This window comes from Cryptomeria japonica, chromosome 6, assembly GCF_030272615.1.
Source record: "Cryptomeria japonica chromosome 6, Sugi_1.0, whole genome shotgun sequence".
Lineage (NCBI taxonomy): Eukaryota > Viridiplantae > Streptophyta > Pinopsida > Cupressales > Cupressaceae > Cryptomeria > Cryptomeria japonica.
The window spans coordinates 93,614,388-93,635,942 of record NC_081410.1 but is presented as its reverse complement, the minus strand read 5'-3'; the positions used below and the strand labels follow the sequence as shown (position 1 = coordinate 93,635,942).

Here is a 21,555-nt window from a genome sequence, read left to right as displayed (position 1 = left end):
AAGATGACTCATTCCTTGAGGAATTCTCACTTATGCTACAAAGGGAGATCCTTGAGAGTGAATTGCAAGAGGTCTCAAATGGCATTCTTAAAAAAGACAATCAAGTTGACATATTGAACAAAGAGCTACAAATTATCGTAAGTGAGCTCAGATATGAAGAACAATTCAAAGGGGCACTTAAAGATTTCATCACTCTCATAATATTTGAAGAGGTGTTGAAGGATCTTATAGAAGAAGTACAAATGGAATCACTACCAAAATTTTTTCAAGATAAGCAAGTTACTGTGAGTGATATGATCCATCATCAGCTCCGACCTCTTGAGACTATGCTTGAAGACGAGACATCACTTGAGATTATCTTTGATCAACTAGAGGAAATGTTTGAGGCTCAATCCATCAGGGAGTGCTTGGCTTTTGACGATATGCTCACAAAATTTCATAAAGATGCTTGGTTTATGCAAGATGTTACTATGACAAAGGATGTTGAGCTATTCAAAGGGACACTGAGCTTGTTTCAAGAGGACTTTCCAAATCAAGGTCAACATAATGCGAATGCTCGTGGAATGATTCATCATCAATGGTGACCTCCTGAAGCAGCTGGTGACCTCGCTTCCGACAATGCAATGCCATCTGAGCTTGAAATATGCCAGGTTGTCTCTTTCCTTAATCCTAGCCTTGAAAGTTATTATGATTTTGATTACGGGGATTTTGGGAAAACAACTTGCATCTGGATTGATCATGGTCCTAATGAATTACCCTAGTTGATCATTTTGACCGAAAATTTGCCTGAGTATGAGATATGCATGGTGAGAGTTTGCCTTTCTATATTTAAGGATGAATTTGCTTGGTTGAGAACCATCACGTTTGCCATGCTCCTATTGCACAACCTGAGAAACCATGTAAAGTCATGTATATATTTTGCTTCTTTGAGTCCTGTTGAGTCTGGGACTCTTGTATATAGCTTTTAGAGTAGGTTTTTCTTTCGTGTGTCTTAGCTTAGTAGTTTTTGAGCCTTGTTCTTAATTTGCCTTGAGTCATTTGACTCATGATCTAGTGTGGCTTAGGTAGTTTAGTTGTTTGCTTTCTTTAGTTAGGTTTTGGTTTGTCTTAGCTTTGTTTGCCTTGGGTCAGTCCGTCGGTCGTTTGCTTTAGTTTAGGTGTCTTGAGTGGGAGCCTCCATCTTGTGAGAAAGGCGTCTGTGTTGTTTCTCCCACACTGGCTACATCCTGGATCTTATGTTAGACTCATTTCTTAGATATCTATTCATGAAGTGTTTGGAATCCGAGGTTGTTCCTCTCCAGTTTTATCATCTGATTAGGACCTGTATTTGACTTGGAAGGGTATCATTTTTTGTGTCTTGATGCCGACATCTGTTGATTACTATATCTTTACACATTAATAGACTCCGAGTCATTGTGGTTTTCAGGCAAAGCTGTGATTGGTGAAAAATTTAAAATTTGACTTCAACGCCACCGCAACCGCAAACCCTAGTAAGCTTCACTGCTTACGAGCCAAAGGAATTGACGGAATAAAAAAGCAATATCAAAAGGAAAAAAATGAGAAAATAAAAGAGAAAAAAATAAAAAATAAAAAATTAAATGAAATGAAATACCAAAATTGGCTAAAGAGAATATACGGATAACTCCATCGGGGCTATGGACGCCCGGCTGGCAATGGAGCAATGTTCGTGAGCTTGTGGCGATAACCTTGTCGGGACTATGAACGTCTGACTGGCAGTGAGGCTCTATCCAGGATGCTTTTGAGGTTCAGATAAACTACGTAGCCAATCATAGGGGAACTTGAAGGTCATGATTGTCTTGTCGAGAGGAATGAATACACTCGCACACACCTGGGTAATCAAAGAATAAGTGTCTGGATGTGGTTTGAGATTTTCCTTCCACTTTGAGTACATTTTCTAATCTCTTGATAAGCTAGGTTGAATTTTTCGGAGGTTCTAAGTGTCGATTGAGTCTTTATCTCTGAAATGTTCAGGAACATTTATTCAAGGTGGTGCTAGATGTTGTGACGTATTCACACATTGCCCCATTGCAAATGGGGACCCCTACTTTTTGCTCTCTAGGGTTTGTTTTCTGGGTCTTTTTGGTTTTAGTCTGTTAGCTTTTGCATGGTGAGTGTTGTCAGGAGGATCACTGGATAGCAAGCTCTGCTTGAGCTAGGGTGAGTCAGTTGATGCTCCAAGTTAAGGGCGTTTTTCAAGGTCTTCCTTAAGCTTGGTTTTGCTAGTGGTGTCCCATTTGAGTTCAAGGAAGTCAGTGAGTGGTTGAGCAAATTTGGCTAAGGAATGGAAGGGATGAATCAAAGATCTAGCCTAGGACAAATTCAAGCCAGTTTGAAGGTGAATTGAGCCTAGAATGGGAATTTCGCTCCTGACCCTTCCAAAGGGTCGAGAGTGAAATTCATGTAAAACCCTATTTTCCACAAAAACTGGAGCTATATGTCAGCCTAAAGGAGAAATTTGCATGATCATGAGGAAAGGAGGCCTAATGAAGTTTGTCCAAGGTGTGAGGAGGAGAAAATATGTGAGAAATTGGCTCAAAAGGTGAATTTCGCTCCTGACTCTTCCAAAGGGTCCAGAGCGAAATTCATATTTCCTCAATTGTGCTTCTTAGCTTGACCAAGTTAGGAGCTTCTAAGGCATGATTTGGTAGGTTTTGGTGCATATTTGCCTTGAAGAGGAATTTTTGGATCTTAAGATGACGAAAGCTAGCCTCAAACGAGGATTTCGCTCCTGACCCTCCAAAGGGTCCAGAGCGAAATCTCCCTGTCTTGCCTTCCTTGGCCCTGAAAACCCAGTTGGACCTTGCCTAGACCAAGTTGGGTGATGGAATATCTTGATAGTGAAAGAAGGAAGTTGATTTGGTCAAGTTTGATGGAGAATGGAGTGAACCAAGGTGGGATCTTGGCCAAGATTGTGATTTTTGCTCCTGACCCTTCCAAAGGGTCCAAAGCGAAAATCCTTATACACCTCAATTTATCACTTGTCAAGACCAAATTCCTAGTTTTTGAGGCATGTGTGGAGGTGTTTGTGAATGTTCTAACCTTAGGAGGTGTGTAAAGGTGGATGAGGTGAAGATTTTAGCCAAGAATGAGAATTTCGCTCTTGACCCTTCCAAAGGGTCCAGAGCGAAATTCTTGAAAACACTCATTTTTCCTTTAGCCAAAGTCAGGACCAAGGTGGAGATGCATGAGGAAGGATCTTTGTTTGCCTCCCAAAGAGGGTGAGAGTTGGAAAAGTCAAGGATCAAACCCAAAACATGATTTTCGCTCTTGACCCTTCCAAAGGGTCCAGAGCGAAAATCTTTGTAGCCCATTTTTCCTTCCCAATTTTGGCTAAGTGTTGGTTTCTAGGGCATGTTTGGGGGTGAATTGGTATGTTCTTGCCTTGAGATGGAGTTGGTTGATTTTGAAGAGCAAGATTTTGGCCTAAAGGAGAATTTCGCTCTTGACCTTTCCCAAGGGTCTAGAGTGAAGCTCATCATAAACCTCATTTGTTGCCTTGAATGGTCTTGAAACCTTGTTCCTTAGGTGGAAAATGGTCTAACTTTGCTTCTTGAAGTGGTTTGAAGTTTGAAAAGTGAGTAATCTAGCCTAGAATGAGATTTTCGCTCTTGACCCTTCCAAAGGGTCCAAAGCGAAAATCTTCTTAAAGCTCATTTCCTCCTAAGTTTGACTAAATTTTGATTTGTAGGGTATCTTGAAAGGAAGGATGGACATCTTGTAGCCTTTGGAATGCTTGGAAGCATTGAAGTGTGAAGGATTTTAGACCAAAAGGGTGAATTTCGCTCCTGACCCTTCCAAAGGGTCGAGAGCGAAATTCCTAAAAACTCTTATTTTTTTGCATTGAAGGAGGTCAAGTCCTTGATCTTTTATGGCGTGGATGGAAGTGAGATAGCTTGTCTTTGCCTCTTGGGGTTGTTTTGAAAGGGAGTAATGAAGAATTTAGCCTAAATCAAGATTTTCGCTCCTGACCCTTCCAAAGGGTCCAGAGCGAAAATCTTCCTAAGATGCATTTCTTTCCTTGTTTGACTAAAATTTGGTGTCCAAGGCATGATGAGAAGGAGAATGAACATGATCTAGCCTTTGAGAGTGTTTGGTAAAGTTGAAAATGAAGGATTTTAGCTAGGAAAGGAAATTTCGCTCCTGACCCTTCCAAAGGGTCCAGAGCAAAATTCCTTACAAGCCTACCCTTTTGACCTTTCCTGGGCTTGAAACCTTGTTCCTAGGGCGATGAAAGATGAGATTCTACCTTGCAATGAAGTTTCAAGTTGAAAGAATGATGATTTTTGGGCAAGAATGAGATTTTCGCTCCTGACCCTTCCAAAGGGTCCAGAGCGAATTTTCTCAAAACCTCTCTTTGCTATCAATTTTGTGCTAGATCAAGTGTGGGCTAAGGTTAAATCAAGGAAGATTTGCCCCTGAGAGTGACTTTAAGTGGCTAAAAACCATTTAAGATGAAGGAATTGAGCCTAAAAAGTGATTTTCGCTCCTAACCCTTCCAAAGGGTCCAGAGCGAAAATCCTAAAAACCATCTTTTCTTCCAAAATTTGAGCAAAGTCAAACTTGGACAAGGGTGAGAGAAGTCATTTGGATTGCCTTAGAGTGGATTTTGGTCACCAAGAATGCAAATTTTGAAGCCAAAATGAGAATTTCTCTCTTGACCCTTCCAAAGGGTCCAGAGTGAAATTCTTAAGATCACCCCTTTTTCCTTGCAAATCAAGTCAAGATTTTGATTTTATGACCTAGAGAGGAGTGAGGCAAGGTGTTCTAAGTCTTGGAGGTAATTTGAAGTTGAAAGGATGGAGAAATAGCCCTAAAACAAGATTTTCGCTCCTGACCCTTCCAAAGGGTCCAGAGCGAAAATCCCAAAACCTACCTATTCCTTTCAAATTTATGCTAAGCTATGCCTAGACCAAGGTAAAAGATGCCCTTGTGATTGCCCTTGAGTTGATGGTTGTCTCTAGAAATGATGATTTTAGGTCAGAGGAGGAAAATCGCTCCTGACCCTTCCAAAGGGTCCAGGGCGAAAATCCTTCAATCACCTATTTTGCCTTGCAAAATCAAGTTAATCTTGGGTTGGATGAAAGAAGAGAAGTATTTCCTTGCCTTGTGAGGAGAATTCAAGATGAAATGATGAAGAAGGGAGCTACAAAAGTGAAATTCACTCCCGACCCTTCCAAAGGGTCTAGAGCGAAATTCTTAAAACCTCCATTTTTGCCTCAAATTTACATCAAGCTTGGTGTTGGTTCTGAATGAGGACGTCCTTGGGTATGTATCTAGCAAGTACGGTTGCAAAGTGAGAACAATTTGAGCCAAGAATGCAAAATTCGCTCCTAACCCTTCCAGAGGGTCCAGGGCGAAATTCTTATAGGGCCTGTCCCTGGAAAGAGTCTTGAACTAACTTCATTTTAATATCTTTTGTTGATGATTTAAGGTGTGAAATACTATGTTGAAATGAATTTATTATGTCCTTAATCATCTTTTGATTTGTTTTTGCAGATGAAAGAAGATCAAGCCAAGACAAGGACGACCTTCTCCAGTCCAGCATCAACAAGGACGGCCTTCTCCGATCCAACATCATCAGGGACGACCTCTTCCAGTCCAGCATTTGAAGGAAAGGTACACCATCCATCCTGCACATCAAAGACAAAGGAGGTTAAAGCAAGGGTCCATTGGAGAAGCAAATAGTCTCAGAAGAGTTAATTAAAGTTAGCTTCTCAGCATCATCAAATTGAACATCAACCAAGTTGCAAGTGTTAGACAAGGTGGTGTCTGTTGACGTGTATTTTATACACAATCATACACAGAATAAAATACCAATAGGTATCTTATCCTCTCTTGAGAAAATAGTCTCTAACTGCTGAAGATCTGCAAAAAGGATCAGTTAGGTAGACTCCAAGGTTCTTTTAGTAGGGTCTCTACGTGTGGACAAGCTTTTTTAGTGGTATGATGTGATTTGCTGTTTCCTCCAAGGGGTCTTACGCATTCTAAAGCTCGAAGATTTTACTAAACAAAAAGGAACTTTCAAAAAATAGCAAAAGGAGTAGGGTTTAAAAGAGGTCTAATCTAGCCTAACCCTATGAATGACTTAGTATGGACGAGATTTGGCAAGACTCAACCAACTTCAATTTTGCCATAAGATAACAACTCAATTGAAATTAGTGCGATCTTCTAAGGTAATATAATGGTATTCAATGCATCAAAGATCAAGGACACTACTACGAAGGTACATATCCAAGACACAATGATAATTGAAGATTAAGGACTCAAAGTGTTCTCCAGTCGACCACACAAGGCGTTCCTACAATCAGCAAGAAGCTAGTGGTTTGGATTACGAATCCTACCAAATATCAAATCTCACACTCAGTCTTTCAAATTAACAAACTACTTCGATTGAGCACGATTTAAGTGTATCAAACAACCATGAAGATAACTCAAGAAATTTGCAACAAAACACCATAACTTCAATAATTTATTGATTTCCAAGTCATCATGTACAACAATTGCTTGAATTTCTTTCTTCAAGACTCAATCTTGCTACAAAATAAAATTGCTTCTAACTCTAATCAACTATTGACTATTACTCTATTGACTCTCTATTACACTATTATCTATTACCAAATGAAATGAAAAATGGGGGTATATATAGCATCCCCAGTTACAATGAAAGGTCCAGATTGAAAGTAAATCAACGGACAAGATCATGACACCTAAACCCTAATTAGGGTTTGTTACAAATGACCTCCTTTTTACTGAACAATATTAAATACATAGCCAAATATTAAATTTGGCACAAAAACCTAGGAGGTATCAACCAATGAGAAATAAGATGTCATGTCATCTGTAACAACCTTTCATCTAGAATCTTATTCCCTTTCCAATTCTCTTTCTTAGCATATGCAATGAATTTTGTCACGATTCCTTCGATTTCTGTGATTGGAATCTCGGGAAGATTCTTGATACTCTCTTCTAAGTGGATGACCTGATCGAATGCATCTAGAAGAGCTGCGTCCCAAGTAGGTTCAAGTTCCTTCGTTCTATCAATCAAGAGCATGGTGGCATACATCTGATCATACTATTCATCTGTAACCTCTGCGTCCTTGCAAAAGATGATCTTGATTCTATCCTCAAATTCCTGCATATCCACATCTGTCTCGACCTCAATCCTTCTGCCAAGAATGGTACGAAGTACCTCAAATACTCTATCCTGGATCGGATTGATCACCTCCTCAACTTGACCACATCTAACACTGATGTCCTCGAAGAGAACACTCTTTATATGGAGTAAGGTTGACCACTGAAATAAACTGTGAGAATCACCTTCCAAGATCCTCTCCTGCGCTAAGATTCTTCTGGATGTATGTCTTATTACTTTCAAGACAGGGATGATAACGTCCTTGGTATGGGCAAATGCAGCTACTGTTACCATCAATCTGTGGATTATCTCAAGAACTTGGATAGCCTGATTAATAATCTTCGTCATCCTTGTAACAAACTCTATGGCCACTGTATGAGATCTATCCATCCAACTACATGTACGCTGGACCAGGTTCCTGAATCTTTCTGCTTCATTGATCGATTGAAGGGGCAATGCCTGCACTGGTGATCTAACTGGATCCTGACGTCCCAAAGGTTCATTGATGTGACTGAAATATGTCCTCCATGCACCGACCTCTCTCTCAAGCTTTCTATTCTTTTCCACTTCTCTAAGCTTGTCCTTCAATGCCTCAAATGTGTCGGTGGCATCATCTAAAGTCTGCTCTGCTGTGGATGGTCCTAACTCAAAAGTCTGTATATCATATTCCTCTGCTAGGATCTCACCCTCATATTTGTCTGCTGCCGGTGTAGCTATCTGCAGTTTTCTGGATCCAGTCTCATCTCGAATCATCTTGGACATCTCGGTAGCCTTCTTCTTTTCTGTTACTTCATGTGAGCGTCCAACAAGGCTCTCTAAATCAATTGCATTGTCCTCGTCCTCTACTACGATCACCTTAGTCAATCTTTCCTTCAACCAATCTGGGATATTCGATCTTGTCTGTTGAACTTGAATCTCTTTATGCACTATTTCTTCTTGTCTGGGAGGAGATGTCATTTCATTGTCTTCTTTGTCTTCATCCAACTCATAGTCTTGGAGAGATCCATCTGACGAAACATGCTGTGCCTGTCCTTTCTCCTGTCTGTCATTCTGTACCATAGACTCCATGGACTCTTCTACTTGAATTGTTCTATTCTCTGATCTAGAAGAAGTACCTGGTACTTGATCTTTGTTGGCACCCTGCTTTTTCTTGGAAGACTCTTTCTTTTCTGATCTTTCCTTTCTCTTCGAACCTCTCGGATGGAGATTGCCCTCACTGGCACATCGAAGGTTACCTTCACCTGAATTCCTAGGATTGGGATTGCCTTCACTCACACTGGCTCCACCTTCGGCTGATTTTTCTTCCAAAGTGAGCTGAGCGACTGGTGGATGCTCCCGCCTTCGGGGTCGCCATACCTCAATAGAGAGCTAGCTCTAGAATGCAAAAAGACAAAATTCGCCTAGGCAAAATTGATGTATAAATGATCTTCAAAGTTATCTCCTCAAAAGATCAACTTCGCCACCTTTGGATTGAACGTGATCTTCAAATATCGCCTCTAGTGTGGTCCTCAAATTCGCTCAAATGAAGTATCGCACCACCTTTGATGTAATAGCGCCACCTTGGATTTGAATGGAATTCGCACCCCACACTTCGCACTTCCTTCCTTCTCCTTAATTCGCATGTAGAGGGATAAAAATAATGATGTGAAAACAATAGTTTTCACCCTCCATATATAGCGCTTGCACCTCTCCATGCCCTTAGGCCGACTTGGAGATAAAACAATTTTTAAAATGATTTTTAATTAAATAACAAGGCCGACCTACATGCCAAAGCGCTCCAATTCGATTTTTTATAGATTAATTAATAATTAATTAAATGCCTTTCGTTTTTAATTTATAAATTTCGATTTTTTAATAAAGGCAAAATAATTAATAAATGATCAACGCCATATTAAATGCTAATTTAAATAGGATTTTCAATTTTATCGAACTTAGCATTTAAGGAAAATTTGAAATGTTTATTTGGCGCCAAAATTATGAAAACGAAAGGGACGTACCTCATCGCCTTGGTCCCTTGGAGAGGGACAGGAGCGATCCATGATTTTGTCATGTTTTCAACGTTCATCTCCTTCCTTTCCACGTTCAATATCAATCATTTTGATGGGTCCTTTGAGTTAGATCGTCTTGCATGTGTGCTTAAGTGCCTTTGGATGTTCATCGCCCTGGTCCTTGTCCAAAGGACAGGAGCGATCTCCATGTTTTCACGTAGACCTCGCATTTTTGATCTTCGATCCTTCATTGTAGAGCGAATAACATCATTGTTCGTTCCTTCTATGCTCGTTCCATTTGTTTGCATGTGGTGTTTGGACATTTAGAGGGATCATCGCCCTTGTCCCTTGGAGAGGGACAGGAGCGATCCATGTCTTTCTCCATAATCTTAGCAACTTTAAACTTCAATCTTCGTTGTGATGTCCTCCAAACGCCGTCCTTTACCTTGTTCATCCTCGCCTTGCCTTGACTGTGAAGGATTATGAGTGCCTTTGATGGGATCGCCTTGGTCCTTGTCCAAAGGACAGGAGCGATGTGAGCTTTTTAGCATATTTGACGATGTTTGGACGTTCAAGACTCTTGCATGTGATCTTCAAACGATGTCTCGAACCTTGTATGATCTTGTGGAGTATTTGACTTGGCATGAACTCGAAACAAAACGAAGAGTCCAAGGCAAATCGCCCTGGTCCCTTGGAGAGGGACAGGAGCGATATGGTCCCTATGTACATCTTGGTGATCATTTTACGTTCAAAATCTTTGTGTATCACCTTCAAAAGGCACCATGGACCCTCTAAGACCTTGCAAACCCTTGATCTTACGTAAATCTTGCATGAAATGGCCAATATATCCAACATCGCCCTGGTCCCTTCCTGAGGGACAGGAGCGAACTAGGTCTTAGGGTGCAAATTTCTTCATTGTGATGACCTTTAAGTGCTTGTGCTCGATGAAGATGCCTTAAGATGTTCTTGCCATCCCTCGTCTTGACTTAGATCGATTTCAAACTTAAGTAAAAGGCAATATAACCATTGTATCGCCCTGGTCCCTTGGAGAGGGACAGGAGCGATCCATCTCTTGTGGCCTTCATTTCATTTTGTCAGGTTCCAAATTTATATTCAACGGATTCGTCATGCTCTACTCCATTCATCCATGCCTTGATATCGTCCGCAACTTGGCAAGAAAATTAATTATAACAAAAATCGCTCTGGTCCCTTCCTGAGGGACAGGAGCGAACTGGGCATTTTGGGACCCTTGTGGATGTTTAAAAATCTTCAATTTGTATTCAATGAGTTCATCTCACGCTCTTCCTTGCCTTTGGACGTAAACTTGTCTTGATTTTTGCCTGGATTTTGCTCAATGAAGGACATCGCTCTGGTCCCTGGGAGAGGGACGGGGGCTATAAGGTACTTCGCCCTGGTCCCTTGGAGAGAGACAGGAGCGAACTTTGCATTCTGGACCATTCTCCTTTGCGTTAGCACTTCAAATTATATTCATTTGGTAAAGCATCTTCCTTTGGACCTCTTCAAATCATCAAGTCAACGAAATCTCGCAAGGACAAGGCAAAATTTGATTTGTAGCTCCGGTCCTTCACTGAGGGACAGGAGCGATTTTCCTCCTGGAGGCGTTTCGGTGCTCATGAAAATCTTCAATTTATATTCAATGGAAAGATCTCGCCGTTCTCCATCACTTCCAATTTGAAATTCGTCTTGACTCTGCAGGAATAGTGAGATATTTGAAAATGAGCTCCCGTCCTTCACTGAGGGACAGGAGCGATTTTGCTCCTACAGGCCAAAATAACATGATTTTTCACATTTTAACACTTCACAAGGCAAAAACAAATCATTTCCAATGCCCAGGATCAAAAATCAAAAAAGTCAAAATTTAGTCAAAATATTCAATCGGACAAAAATTCACACTTCATTCTCAACACTTAGACAAATTTAAGCTCTGCATCAACATTCCAATTGAACATTAAACCATTCTGGCGAATTCATTGCATTCAAAATTTGCATCCTAGAAAAGGAAGCTCAAAAGCTCGAAAAACGACTGGATTTTGGCCTGAAAAGACAAAAATAAAAACCCTAAGGCTTGACCCTAAATCCAGACAACTAACTGACTAACAAAATCCTAAAAACGAAAGCGAAAACGAACGAAAAACAAGCAAAAGAGAGGGGGTCCCCATTTGCGATGGGGCGATGTGTGAAATGGTCACAACAGTGTCCCAGTCATCACTCCTCCAGTCGGATTGGTCCACCTCAACTTGTCCAGATTCAATGTACTTGGCTCATCAAAATGGCACAAACTTCAATGTACCTACCCTGGTTCTCTATTGGTCGATTATTCCAGAGAAGACATGTGTCCAAATAATGCAATTATTTCATTGGTCAGAATTGAGTTGGTTGTAACAAACCCTAATTAGGGGTTTCATTGTAAAATCTCGGCCATTGATCTAAAATTGATCTGAGCCATTGAATTGTATTGAGAGCGCTATATAAGCCCTGGCTCCTCATTTGTAAAGGCTAATAGTTAGTCATTAATAGTTAGAAGGTGAATAGTTAGTTCATAGAGGTTAGAATAGCTAACGATTAATAGCAAATAGAATAGCAATTAGAGTAGAATAGAAAGAGAAGGCAAAGATTGTTGCCAAGATGTTGTTGTAAAAGACTTGTAAACTTCATTGAAGAAATGGTGAAATCTATGCGTCAATTCAACAATTTGCATGGTCTCTATACTTCTCAGATTTGATTTCATGCTATTAGATGAGTGGAAGAAATGTGTTTGATTGATGGTGAAATTTGTATATCCATACTACTAGCAGTTTGTTGATTGCAGACTTGCCTTGTGTAGTCAACTGGAATCATTCAGCTTGAGCTTAACTTCAATTGTCGCTTCTTCATTGACATGCATCAGCCTGATGGTGTCTATGCCTATAGTGATGATCTGAACATCATAAAGCTTTCCTCCGAAGATCGCACTAACCTTGTGGAGATGGTTCTGGGATGTCAAAACAAGACTTAGTTAAAATTTCATCAAAGGTCATTCATTGCTCTTACATTCTTAGTGTCAGAATTAGATCCTTTCCTCGCCCTCATCCTTTTTCCTTTTTTTTAAAAATCTAGGCTATTGAAATCCTATGTTCCAGTAATATTCAAAGCAAATTAGACGTTCAGTCATCAAGTGTAAGTCCCTTTGTGATTCCAGCAAAATCACATCATACCACAGAGAGCTTATCCACACGTAGAGATCCTACATAACAGAACCTTGGAGTTACTCTAACTGATCCTTCGGCGAGATCTTCAGCAGTCGGGAACTTTGTTCAAGAGAGGATAAGGTACCTTTAGGTATTTTATTTTGTGTTTGCATGTGCATAAAAAACACATCAACACTATTCAAGATAAATTAGTTTATGTAGCAAAAATATTGTTGTCACTCCTAATGGAAATCCTAGTACTTGTGAGTTGTAACCAAACCTTTATTTAGAGCCGAAGAAGATCATGCCAATCAAGAAATTGAAGAACCTCAAGGTTTCCAATGAGGATGATCCTTTCCTTTCCTAGCTAAAATAAGAATCTACCTAGAATAATATCTATCATCTTGACAAAACACCCAAACAACTAAAAATTCTAGTGACTAAATTGCATTTGTTCACATATGATGGCATTCTCCCTCTCTCCACCTCTTTCTTATGTGACTACTTACATGATAGCATGATCTGTAAAATGCTGGAGATACTCTCCTAGCATTCACCAATTACATAATTCTTACTCTTAACCTTACAAACACCTTCAAAGTTCAAACAAAACTGAAATTCCTTTCTAAAGAATAATTCATCAGTTAAACAGCAATAAGAAATGCATAGAAGTAAAAGTGCAAGATAAACACACAATAATGACCAGGACACATGTTTCTCATCTAGAGAAACCCTCAAAAGGGAAGAAAAATATAAAAAGAGATATTTTTCTCCCCATGCCTCTAAATTTTAGTTTTCTACATGTGTCTACAATGCCTCTAGGCTAAAGTAGAGCTTCGATGATGATTACAACCAGCTCTAAATACCTGCAATATGCCCCTGCACTGTGCAAACCCTGCTCTTTTACAAATTAAGGTCATAAAATGAACAATATGAAGGTTTCTAATGCCATCTGACCACTCAAACATTGTTTACAATGAATACACTCTCTCAAGGTGCCAAAATGGAAGAACAAATGTATAAGTTAGGTGAACTGAAATGAAGAAATCCGTCAAATTACACTCGCTGTCTATAGTATATAGTGTGACAGAATCAACACTTGCCACAGAGAGGCAATTGTATAATTGCTGGGGTGATTCAAATTTGTCGTGGTAGAATTGTAATTGCCCCTTCCAGTAGAGCAGTAGTTTCAAAATTGCCAAGAAAATTTTAAAATTCGCTGCCTGAGGAAACTGGCTATTTTGCCATTCTTAGTTTTCCACTCTGTAGTCATCTGCAACCTGTCTGAACAAAAACAGTTCTCCTACTTTTATGGCCTAAAACAAAAATACCGATTGAAAATGGCATATCTTGATCCCTTTGTCCAGCACCTCTGACCTGATTTTCAGAGCACACCTCTCCTCTAAGGAGGCTCAAGGAGTCATCAAGTGAGGAAACTTCTGCATGTCTTCTTTGGCATACCACTTGGCTTTACTTGGCAATGCTCCTTTCGATCCCACATGTTCCACAGTCTAAAATTGACCATACCTGATAGACTGATAGGTCTCAATTTCTTAACTGATGCAAACAAAAGATCAAAAAATATGGAAGGCAAATCATTTAAACATACCTCAGAAGGCATGAATTGATCTTCATGCTTAATTCCTTTACGAGAAAGCAACCCGTAAGGCTCAAGAAACAACTCTTAGCACACCTTCTGACTCTCCCCTCGCTCTTCTATAACGTCCAACAACAAGAGAGCAATTCTTCCACTATTGATCAAACTCATGACTTGTGTAGTGCTTTCCATCGAGATTTTGCAATTTCCAACATAGGAGGTTAATGTGAATATTTCCCAATTCAAGCAGAGAGCCTATTCTAATTCTTTCTTCTAAAATAGATAGCATCTCTAACATACAGGTATAGCTTTCCAAAAATAACACTGTAGACATATGGAGGCTTTACATCAACCATTGCTTCATCTCTAAACTCCCAATAAAGTGCACACTGCAAACCTAAATTGTTTTTAAACAGAAATGTCCACTACTTGCTTCAACCATCCTAATGAATACAGATGAGGGTTGCCTTCAAATTTCAACCCAAGCTCACCAATCAGCTTTTGGAAAGTTAAATTCACTTGTGGACATGAATCAACAAAAAGTGTCCACCTTCTTACCGTGACTTTGATCTTGATGTGGAAGAGTTGAGTGACTTCCCCTTCATTTGGAAAGTCATCACCCACGCTATGAACATCCTTACAAACTATGGCACAAGAGAAATTCTGATCATTCTTCGAGCTGCAATGAATTTCTTGCCGTTTCCCCACATAGTTGACATTCTTGTCATTTTCCTTCTTCATCCATGAAGGTGGCAATTTTAGAAAACTTCCAAAGATCTCTCCTTTAAATGTCCATCATTTTCACAGTGAGAACACTAAAGCTTCCCCTTGCCTTTGTCTTTGGAATTGGGATTGACTGTAGTAGTGATATTTTTTTCCCTTTTCCTTTATTATTATCCTTATTTTTGCCACCAACATGCTGCTGCTGTTCACCCAATTGTTTTTGCTTGTAGGAAGAGCTTCCCTCCTTGTCCAACTCCAAATAATGTGCTTGGGTACATGCTTCATCAAGGTCTTGGGGATTTCCCATAAGTACATGCCTTTTTAGGTGTGCTGTTTTAATGTCTTGGGGATTTTCCATAATCACACGCCTTCTTAGGTGTGCAAACAGCCCACCTAATATTTCATTAAAATCTCACAGTCCATAACATCCTTTCCCAGTTAAATTGGTCACTTCCTAAACTCACTAGTATATTCTTGAATGCTTTGTCCACGCATTGGCCTAAGGTAATGCAGTTGCATCACCCTTTCTTCTTCATGGAAAATTGGGTAAAATTGCTTTTTGAGTAGCCCATTGAAATCCCCTCTCATTTGGAGATATGTGGCACTTATGGAAATTTTAAGGAATGTGCGTAACTCTCACACCATGTAAGTGTATGCCTAGAAAGCTTAAGTTTGGAAAATGCAATTTGTTGGCAAAGATTCAATTTGTAGAAACTGAAGTATACCTCCATTTGAGACACCCACTGATCAAGTTTCTCAACACTTGTCTCACTATCAAAGGGTTGTATATCGATTTTTGCTTTAGCTATCTACTAAGGGATTTTTCTCATTTAATCTCATTTTTCTCAAGTTCCCTTTCTTTTTGGTGCTCATTTGGAATCCCAAGTGTCATGTCCCTTCCTTAGCTGGGTCGGCCCAACAACTAATTAAAGGTGTTTTTCTAACACCATAATTAATATATTAATTAATAAATTTTTAAAAACAAACTAATAGTAATAAATATAAATTAAAGTAAAATAAAGTTAAAATTTATTCACAAAATTTTGTGCCTAGTTTTCAGCTGGCTTATATTAAATAAATAAAATAAAAAAAAGTTTGAAATGCCTAAGTGGCAGGTCCACCTCTTTGGGTCCTAGTGCCTATTCCATGTTACTATATATACAAGCTTGAATGCTAAGTGCCAGGGTATGGAAGACTGATTGGAAAAATTGGGAGAAATCCTGAATAGGTGTGCTGGGACAAAAACCTCAGTCCCCTGCAAGGTTAGGATGCCAAACCCTAGCCTCTTTCTAGTCAATTTTCCTATTTGCAGCATCATTTTTCCTAATTTCAGTTCCAATCTGGTCAGATGCCTCATTTAGGCATCTGCCAACTTTTGAGAGTTCATAGTAGGGTTTTCTGGGCAACGGACCACTATTCCTACCCATCTGGGCACTATCAACTACAGGCAATCAGGAGTTTTGGCAGATTTAAGGCTGCTGGGTGTAGTATTCCAATCTTTGTGCATCCAGGAGTGTGGAAATTCCGCTGAGGACAACAATCCTATGGTGAAGGTAGCCCTTAGAGCTCAGATCCACCCACCTGGAGGCATCCACAGTAGAGGTATCAAGTCCTAGGTGTCGTAGCAGTGTCACGTGGGGTCTATGCATTCATAATCATTTCAAAATATTATAAATCAGACTATTGTTATTGTATTTACTTTTCTAGGATGTCAACCTACAATTCGAACCTGAATTTTATATCAGAAATTTCAAATTTGAACTCAGTATTTTATATTGTTTGTCGTTTTACTGATTGAGTGTGATCTGGTATTCATAATCCATTATGCTCATTGTTGTTCATTGGAACATGCTGTTGTGCCACCAAACCTGAGTTGTTTTGAGAACTAATAACCCTAACCTAGCAATTTTGAAGTTGATAAAAAACCTAGGGTTACTGCATTGGTATCAGAGCCTGGATCTTGCCATCCTGCAGGGTTAACTCTTAATGCTGCACAATGAAAAAGCGGAGAGGGAGATCTACAGATTCACTAGAGGGTATCTTCAATCTCATTCCTAGAGTGAATGGACACAAGAACAGAACAATGTTTGCAAGGTAGAAAAGCGCAAATCAAAATATTTTTGGACAAGTTTGTAGAAAGAAGTAAGCAAAAACAGCAGTCAAATTCAGAATTACAAGACACTATTGAGCAAGAACAAAAGGGAACCCAACATACAAGTTGAAGGTAAAAGTTCTTTGGTAATAGAAGATGTTTTATTGACTTCTAATGATTGTATGTGTTGACAAAATAGTGATGAAGGTAGAAGAGGCATCACTTATCAGATGCAAAGATTCCAAATTGAAGGAAAATACATCAATCACACACTATCCTTTGAAATGCCTAATGGTGAGCCATTGATAATGAACAGCACAAATTTTTTTTCTAAATCAGAAGTAACCAAACAGCTGCATCAGAGACTAATCTTGATGCTTAAAAAATTGAAATTCAAGTAAAATATTATGGAAATGAGGCTCAGACGTGTTTTATTTTGCGAATATGAAATCAGTTCTCTTGAAATAGTTGCCATTTTCAATTCAATTAGAGCGCTACTATGATACTTGATTTTGTTTCATTATGAAATTTTTGTAGATGCAGTGTGCTTTATTAGTTGCAGAGGGAAGTTTGGGCTTAGGTTATCTGTATCTGAATCTCTTGACATAATTACTCTTCTTCAACATCATAATTATTTCCTCAACAAAACAAAGATGGATGGGCCTGCTTTCGCAAATCAAGTAGCTCTACTGTGCTACTATTAAAATTTTGTCTCATTATGAAATTTTTGTACAATGTAGATAATAAGTACACTTTCTTTATTTTTGGGCTTAAGTTTTCCTTATCCGAATCTTTTGACATAACTACTATTCTTCAATTACATAATCATTTCCTCACAACAAAACAACACCTGAAAACATAAAAAATTGTGTAGAAACATCCGTGGTTTCAGTGGTCAAATGCACTTCTTGAACAGTCTTATGAAGTGCCAAGCATGTACTTCGCAAGTTAAAATAGTATTGTTTTTTGCTTCTACCTAATGATGATCAATTTTTTTCTTCCAGGAGTTATGAGTTAATGGAGAAGATATTTAAGATATATGTGTACAGGGAGGGCCCAAAACCATATTTTCATCAACCAGAACTGAAGGGCATTTATGCATCGGAGGGATGGTTCATGAAGTTGATGGATCAAAACAAACAGTTTGTTGTGAAAGATCCATGGAAGGCCCATATGTTTTATTTGCCATACAGTCTTCACAGGCTGGTTGAGGGGATGTATGATCCAAATTCTCACAACCTGCATCCAATATCATTGTTTCTGAGGGATTATGTCAACATGATTGCTTCCAAGCATCCATTCTGGAATAGAACACAAGGGACTGATCACTTCTTTGTTGCCTGCCATGATTGGGTAAGCTAGGTTTGTCCTTTGATTTTGAAAATGCTAGAGGCTTTTTTAACCACCGAGTATTATTTTTCATTTCTTTACAGTTTAGTTTTAAATGAAGCTATAGTTGTTATAACAGTCAAGATTTTCTAGATATTAATTTATTTTTCTAATGTTCTATTAAGTAACCGCAAAGCTTACATTTTCTTGATGCAATTGCCCTGTAACATATATATTCCTCTTTGCGGGACACTAGCAATTACATTGTAGTTTCTCAACAAATGTATCTAATTTCAACCATATGTGAATCACAATAGAACTCCTTGTCATCTTATAAGTTGAACTTCATGAGGAATGAAGATAATTATATATAACTGATAACACGAATCAACACATAATGGAAAGCATAGATGATCTTCTTAATTTGTGGCCCCCATTTTGCTTCCATTAATCCTTAGAATTCATATTGCAACAATACACCAACAAATTTATTTCATCAACTTGCACATAACTAAATTCAACCATTGGCGATAGTACCTTTATGCTTTTCTAAGTACATCGTTGAAATATATTGGTAATGGCCTTTCAATTTCTTTTGTTACCTGACCTCTTTTTGTTAAACTGGCCTGATCATGCAGTTAAAATAACCTTGCTGTTTGTCTCCAGTCACTACTAACTGCTAACAACTTGCAATATCTTGGTTGCAACTTTTCTTTGTGAAACCAGATGGTAGATCACTTATACTCCAATTTCATTTCAAGTTTCTTGAGGTCATTTCATGGCACACCGGTTGCAGTCTCTTGCCATGTCCATTGGCATGAAATACAAGATTTGTGTTCACCAATCATGCACTCTTTGGAAGAAAAGAGATGAGTACCTCTCTTCTAGTTAGAGTTACTGAGGCAAAGCAAATGGAGTATTTATTTGACATGTCACAAAAATGAGTGAAATGCCTTTAGAAAAAAAACGTTTTGTTTGCATCAACATTTCAGATCAAACTTTTGTGATTCTTCATCGGGACGAGGAAGAGTGATGGGTGGATTACAGATTTAGCTCAGTAAAACATATCTATGATGCCAAGGAAGGAGGCAAAGCCTAGGAAATGTGGGAATCAAGAAGTCAAAATCATTATTAAAGAATGAAAATTAAAATTTAAAATTCTAAGGTGGAAGTTACAAATTGTTAGTAAATAAAATGAATGATAATGATATTATTCATAATTCAAAAACTTGCAAATGACTAGAACTTGACAAACCCAATTTTCAAAAACTTGCAAATGACTAGAACTTGACAAACCCAATTTTGAGTCAGACTTGGCAACTCGGTAAACTGAAAGAAATTTAAATTCCTTACAAAAACATAAATTTCATGCAAAATATAGTTACACAATTCGTCAAATGAGCTTGTAGAACATTAAGTGTTTTCCATTAGATTTGAATAAAAAAAGTGCACAATATTGCACCAACATGTGAATGTAACAACCAATAAACATGACATGTATCATAATGGTAGTTGGGGTTCTACTTATATTCAGTTTTATCTCCACTTGCGAACTTGAAGGAAATTACTCCTCAAGCTCAAAGTCATCATTAGCCATGATTTCATCCAATCCAATGCTTCCTACTATTTTGCTACACCTTATTTTTCTTGTCGCACAAAATCAACAATTTGACTTTTTGTAATCAAAGGGTCCTCATCCAATGCAATCTAATCACTATATAAATCAATGCCATCCAAGTTAACTGTATCTTGACTAGCTATGACCTCCAACTTTTTTGCTCAAAGGTGAAGTTTGTATCGCATGAAGACAAGATCAGTGAGGCGATTTTGTGTCAAATTGTTGTACTTCTTCATGTGAATGGCCTCAAACAAGCTCTAGTTGCATTCCCATTCAGAAATGCTACAAGGTTGGGATGAAATTCAAAGGATTATCTTTTGAAAATTTGGGGATTTTTTGCTCCTTTCCTACCAAGTAGTTGCAAAGAAGACATTGACAACATTGCAACTAAGCTATAATCATTTACACCAAAGATTTGACATTTTGAAGTGAAGTGAAGATTAAGGTTTCTTGACACTTGTTTTTTGGGTGGTTCTTAGTGGTAAAGCAAAGAGTCTCCTATCAATACGCTTATATTTAGCAACTCCTCCATAGTTAGATCCTTACCTCAACCTTGAGTGACATCCTTTCGGTACATAAAAAATGTTATATACAAATTACATAAATTTCTAGACATACATTTCCAGAGCTATTGTGTTATCTCACTGTCTAGAGTTGTGTAAACTACCTTCTATATCTATTGCTACTTTTCTCTTCTCAAACCTTTGTTGTTGCTGCGGTTGTCTCTATTCATCTCTTTGTATCTTTTCTTCACTATACTAACTATTTTTGTACTCTTTCCTTTTGTTTGTCTCTTCTTATTTCAAATTCACCTATGTATTAAATTTCCCCTAAAAAATTGAACTGCTGTTCAAAATCCAAATCTAGGTATTAAAACAAAGCCCCCAAGGATTAAATGTTTGGTGATTGTTGGAGGAATGTAGGGGTAAAGATCCAAGAGATCTTGGTCAATGATGAGGTATATGTTAGACATAAATGCACTTACTTAGGATTATCGAATTCCAACGCTTCCCCTTAAATTTGAGTCTTCTTTATACTCTTTTTGTACTTCTAAAGTTAAAACTTTTCATTTGGAGCTCTTTTGGATTTCACTTTTTGAAGCTCTTCTATAGCTTGACCATTCCAAAGCTCAATTTTCGAAGCTCTCTGAATCTCACCTTCAGGAGCTCTTTGTAATGTCAACTTTTGAAGCTCTTCTATAGCGTGATTGTTCTAGAGCTTAACTTTTGGAGCTCAACTTTTGAAGCTTCCGGAGCTCGACCTTTCATGAGCTCAACTTCTAGAGCTTAATTGTTGGATTAATTGATAAGTAGGAGATATTTTGCACAACAAGTCAAATTGTGATATTGCTATCAGGTTTTAACTATGTAGTTTTTGAGTCAAACCCATTGACCCATGATTCATGAGTAGTGGTTCACAAGAACTTATGTATCATGAGAATGAAAGGAACACTTATCACTCATTGCATCTACGTGATGCTCACAGAGGTGGCCTTCCCGGGAGGTCACCTATCTCAGTACTACTCCAACTCAATCATGCTTAACCATGGAGTTTCCTCCAAGGTTAAGCCCACTTAGCTTGCAAACCCATTTGCAAAACCTTCAACAAGTATTGTGCCTTATGAACCATTCATTATAGAGCCCCTTTAGCTCAGCAACTGATAAGTAGGAGATATTTTCCATAGCAAGTCAAATTGTGATATTGCTATCAGGATTTAACCGTGTAGTTTTTGAGTCAAACCCATTGACCCATGATTCATGAGTAGTGGTTCAGAAGAACCCATCTCTCATGAGAATGAATGAATGAATGGGATGGTTGACCTGCTTCACCTTTGTGAGTATCACCTAGATGCAATGAGTGTTAAGTA

The 21,555-nt window shown here is 38.6% G+C and overlaps 1 protein-coding gene across 2 annotated transcripts in view; it reads left to right on the top strand.

The window, feature by feature from the left end:
* The window catches only part of LOC131039724 (probable glycosyltransferase At5g03795), an 85,790-nt gene that overhangs the window by 19,985 nt on the left and 44,250 nt on the right, over nt 1-21,555 (top strand). For both annotated transcript variants that reach the window (XM_057972558.2, XM_057972557.2), the window contains exon 3: nt 17,746-18,094. In XM_057972558.2, coding sequence (XP_057828541.2) covers nt 17,746-18,094 — 349 coding nt within the window. The remainder of the gene's footprint in view (nt 1-17,745; nt 18,095-21,555) is intronic.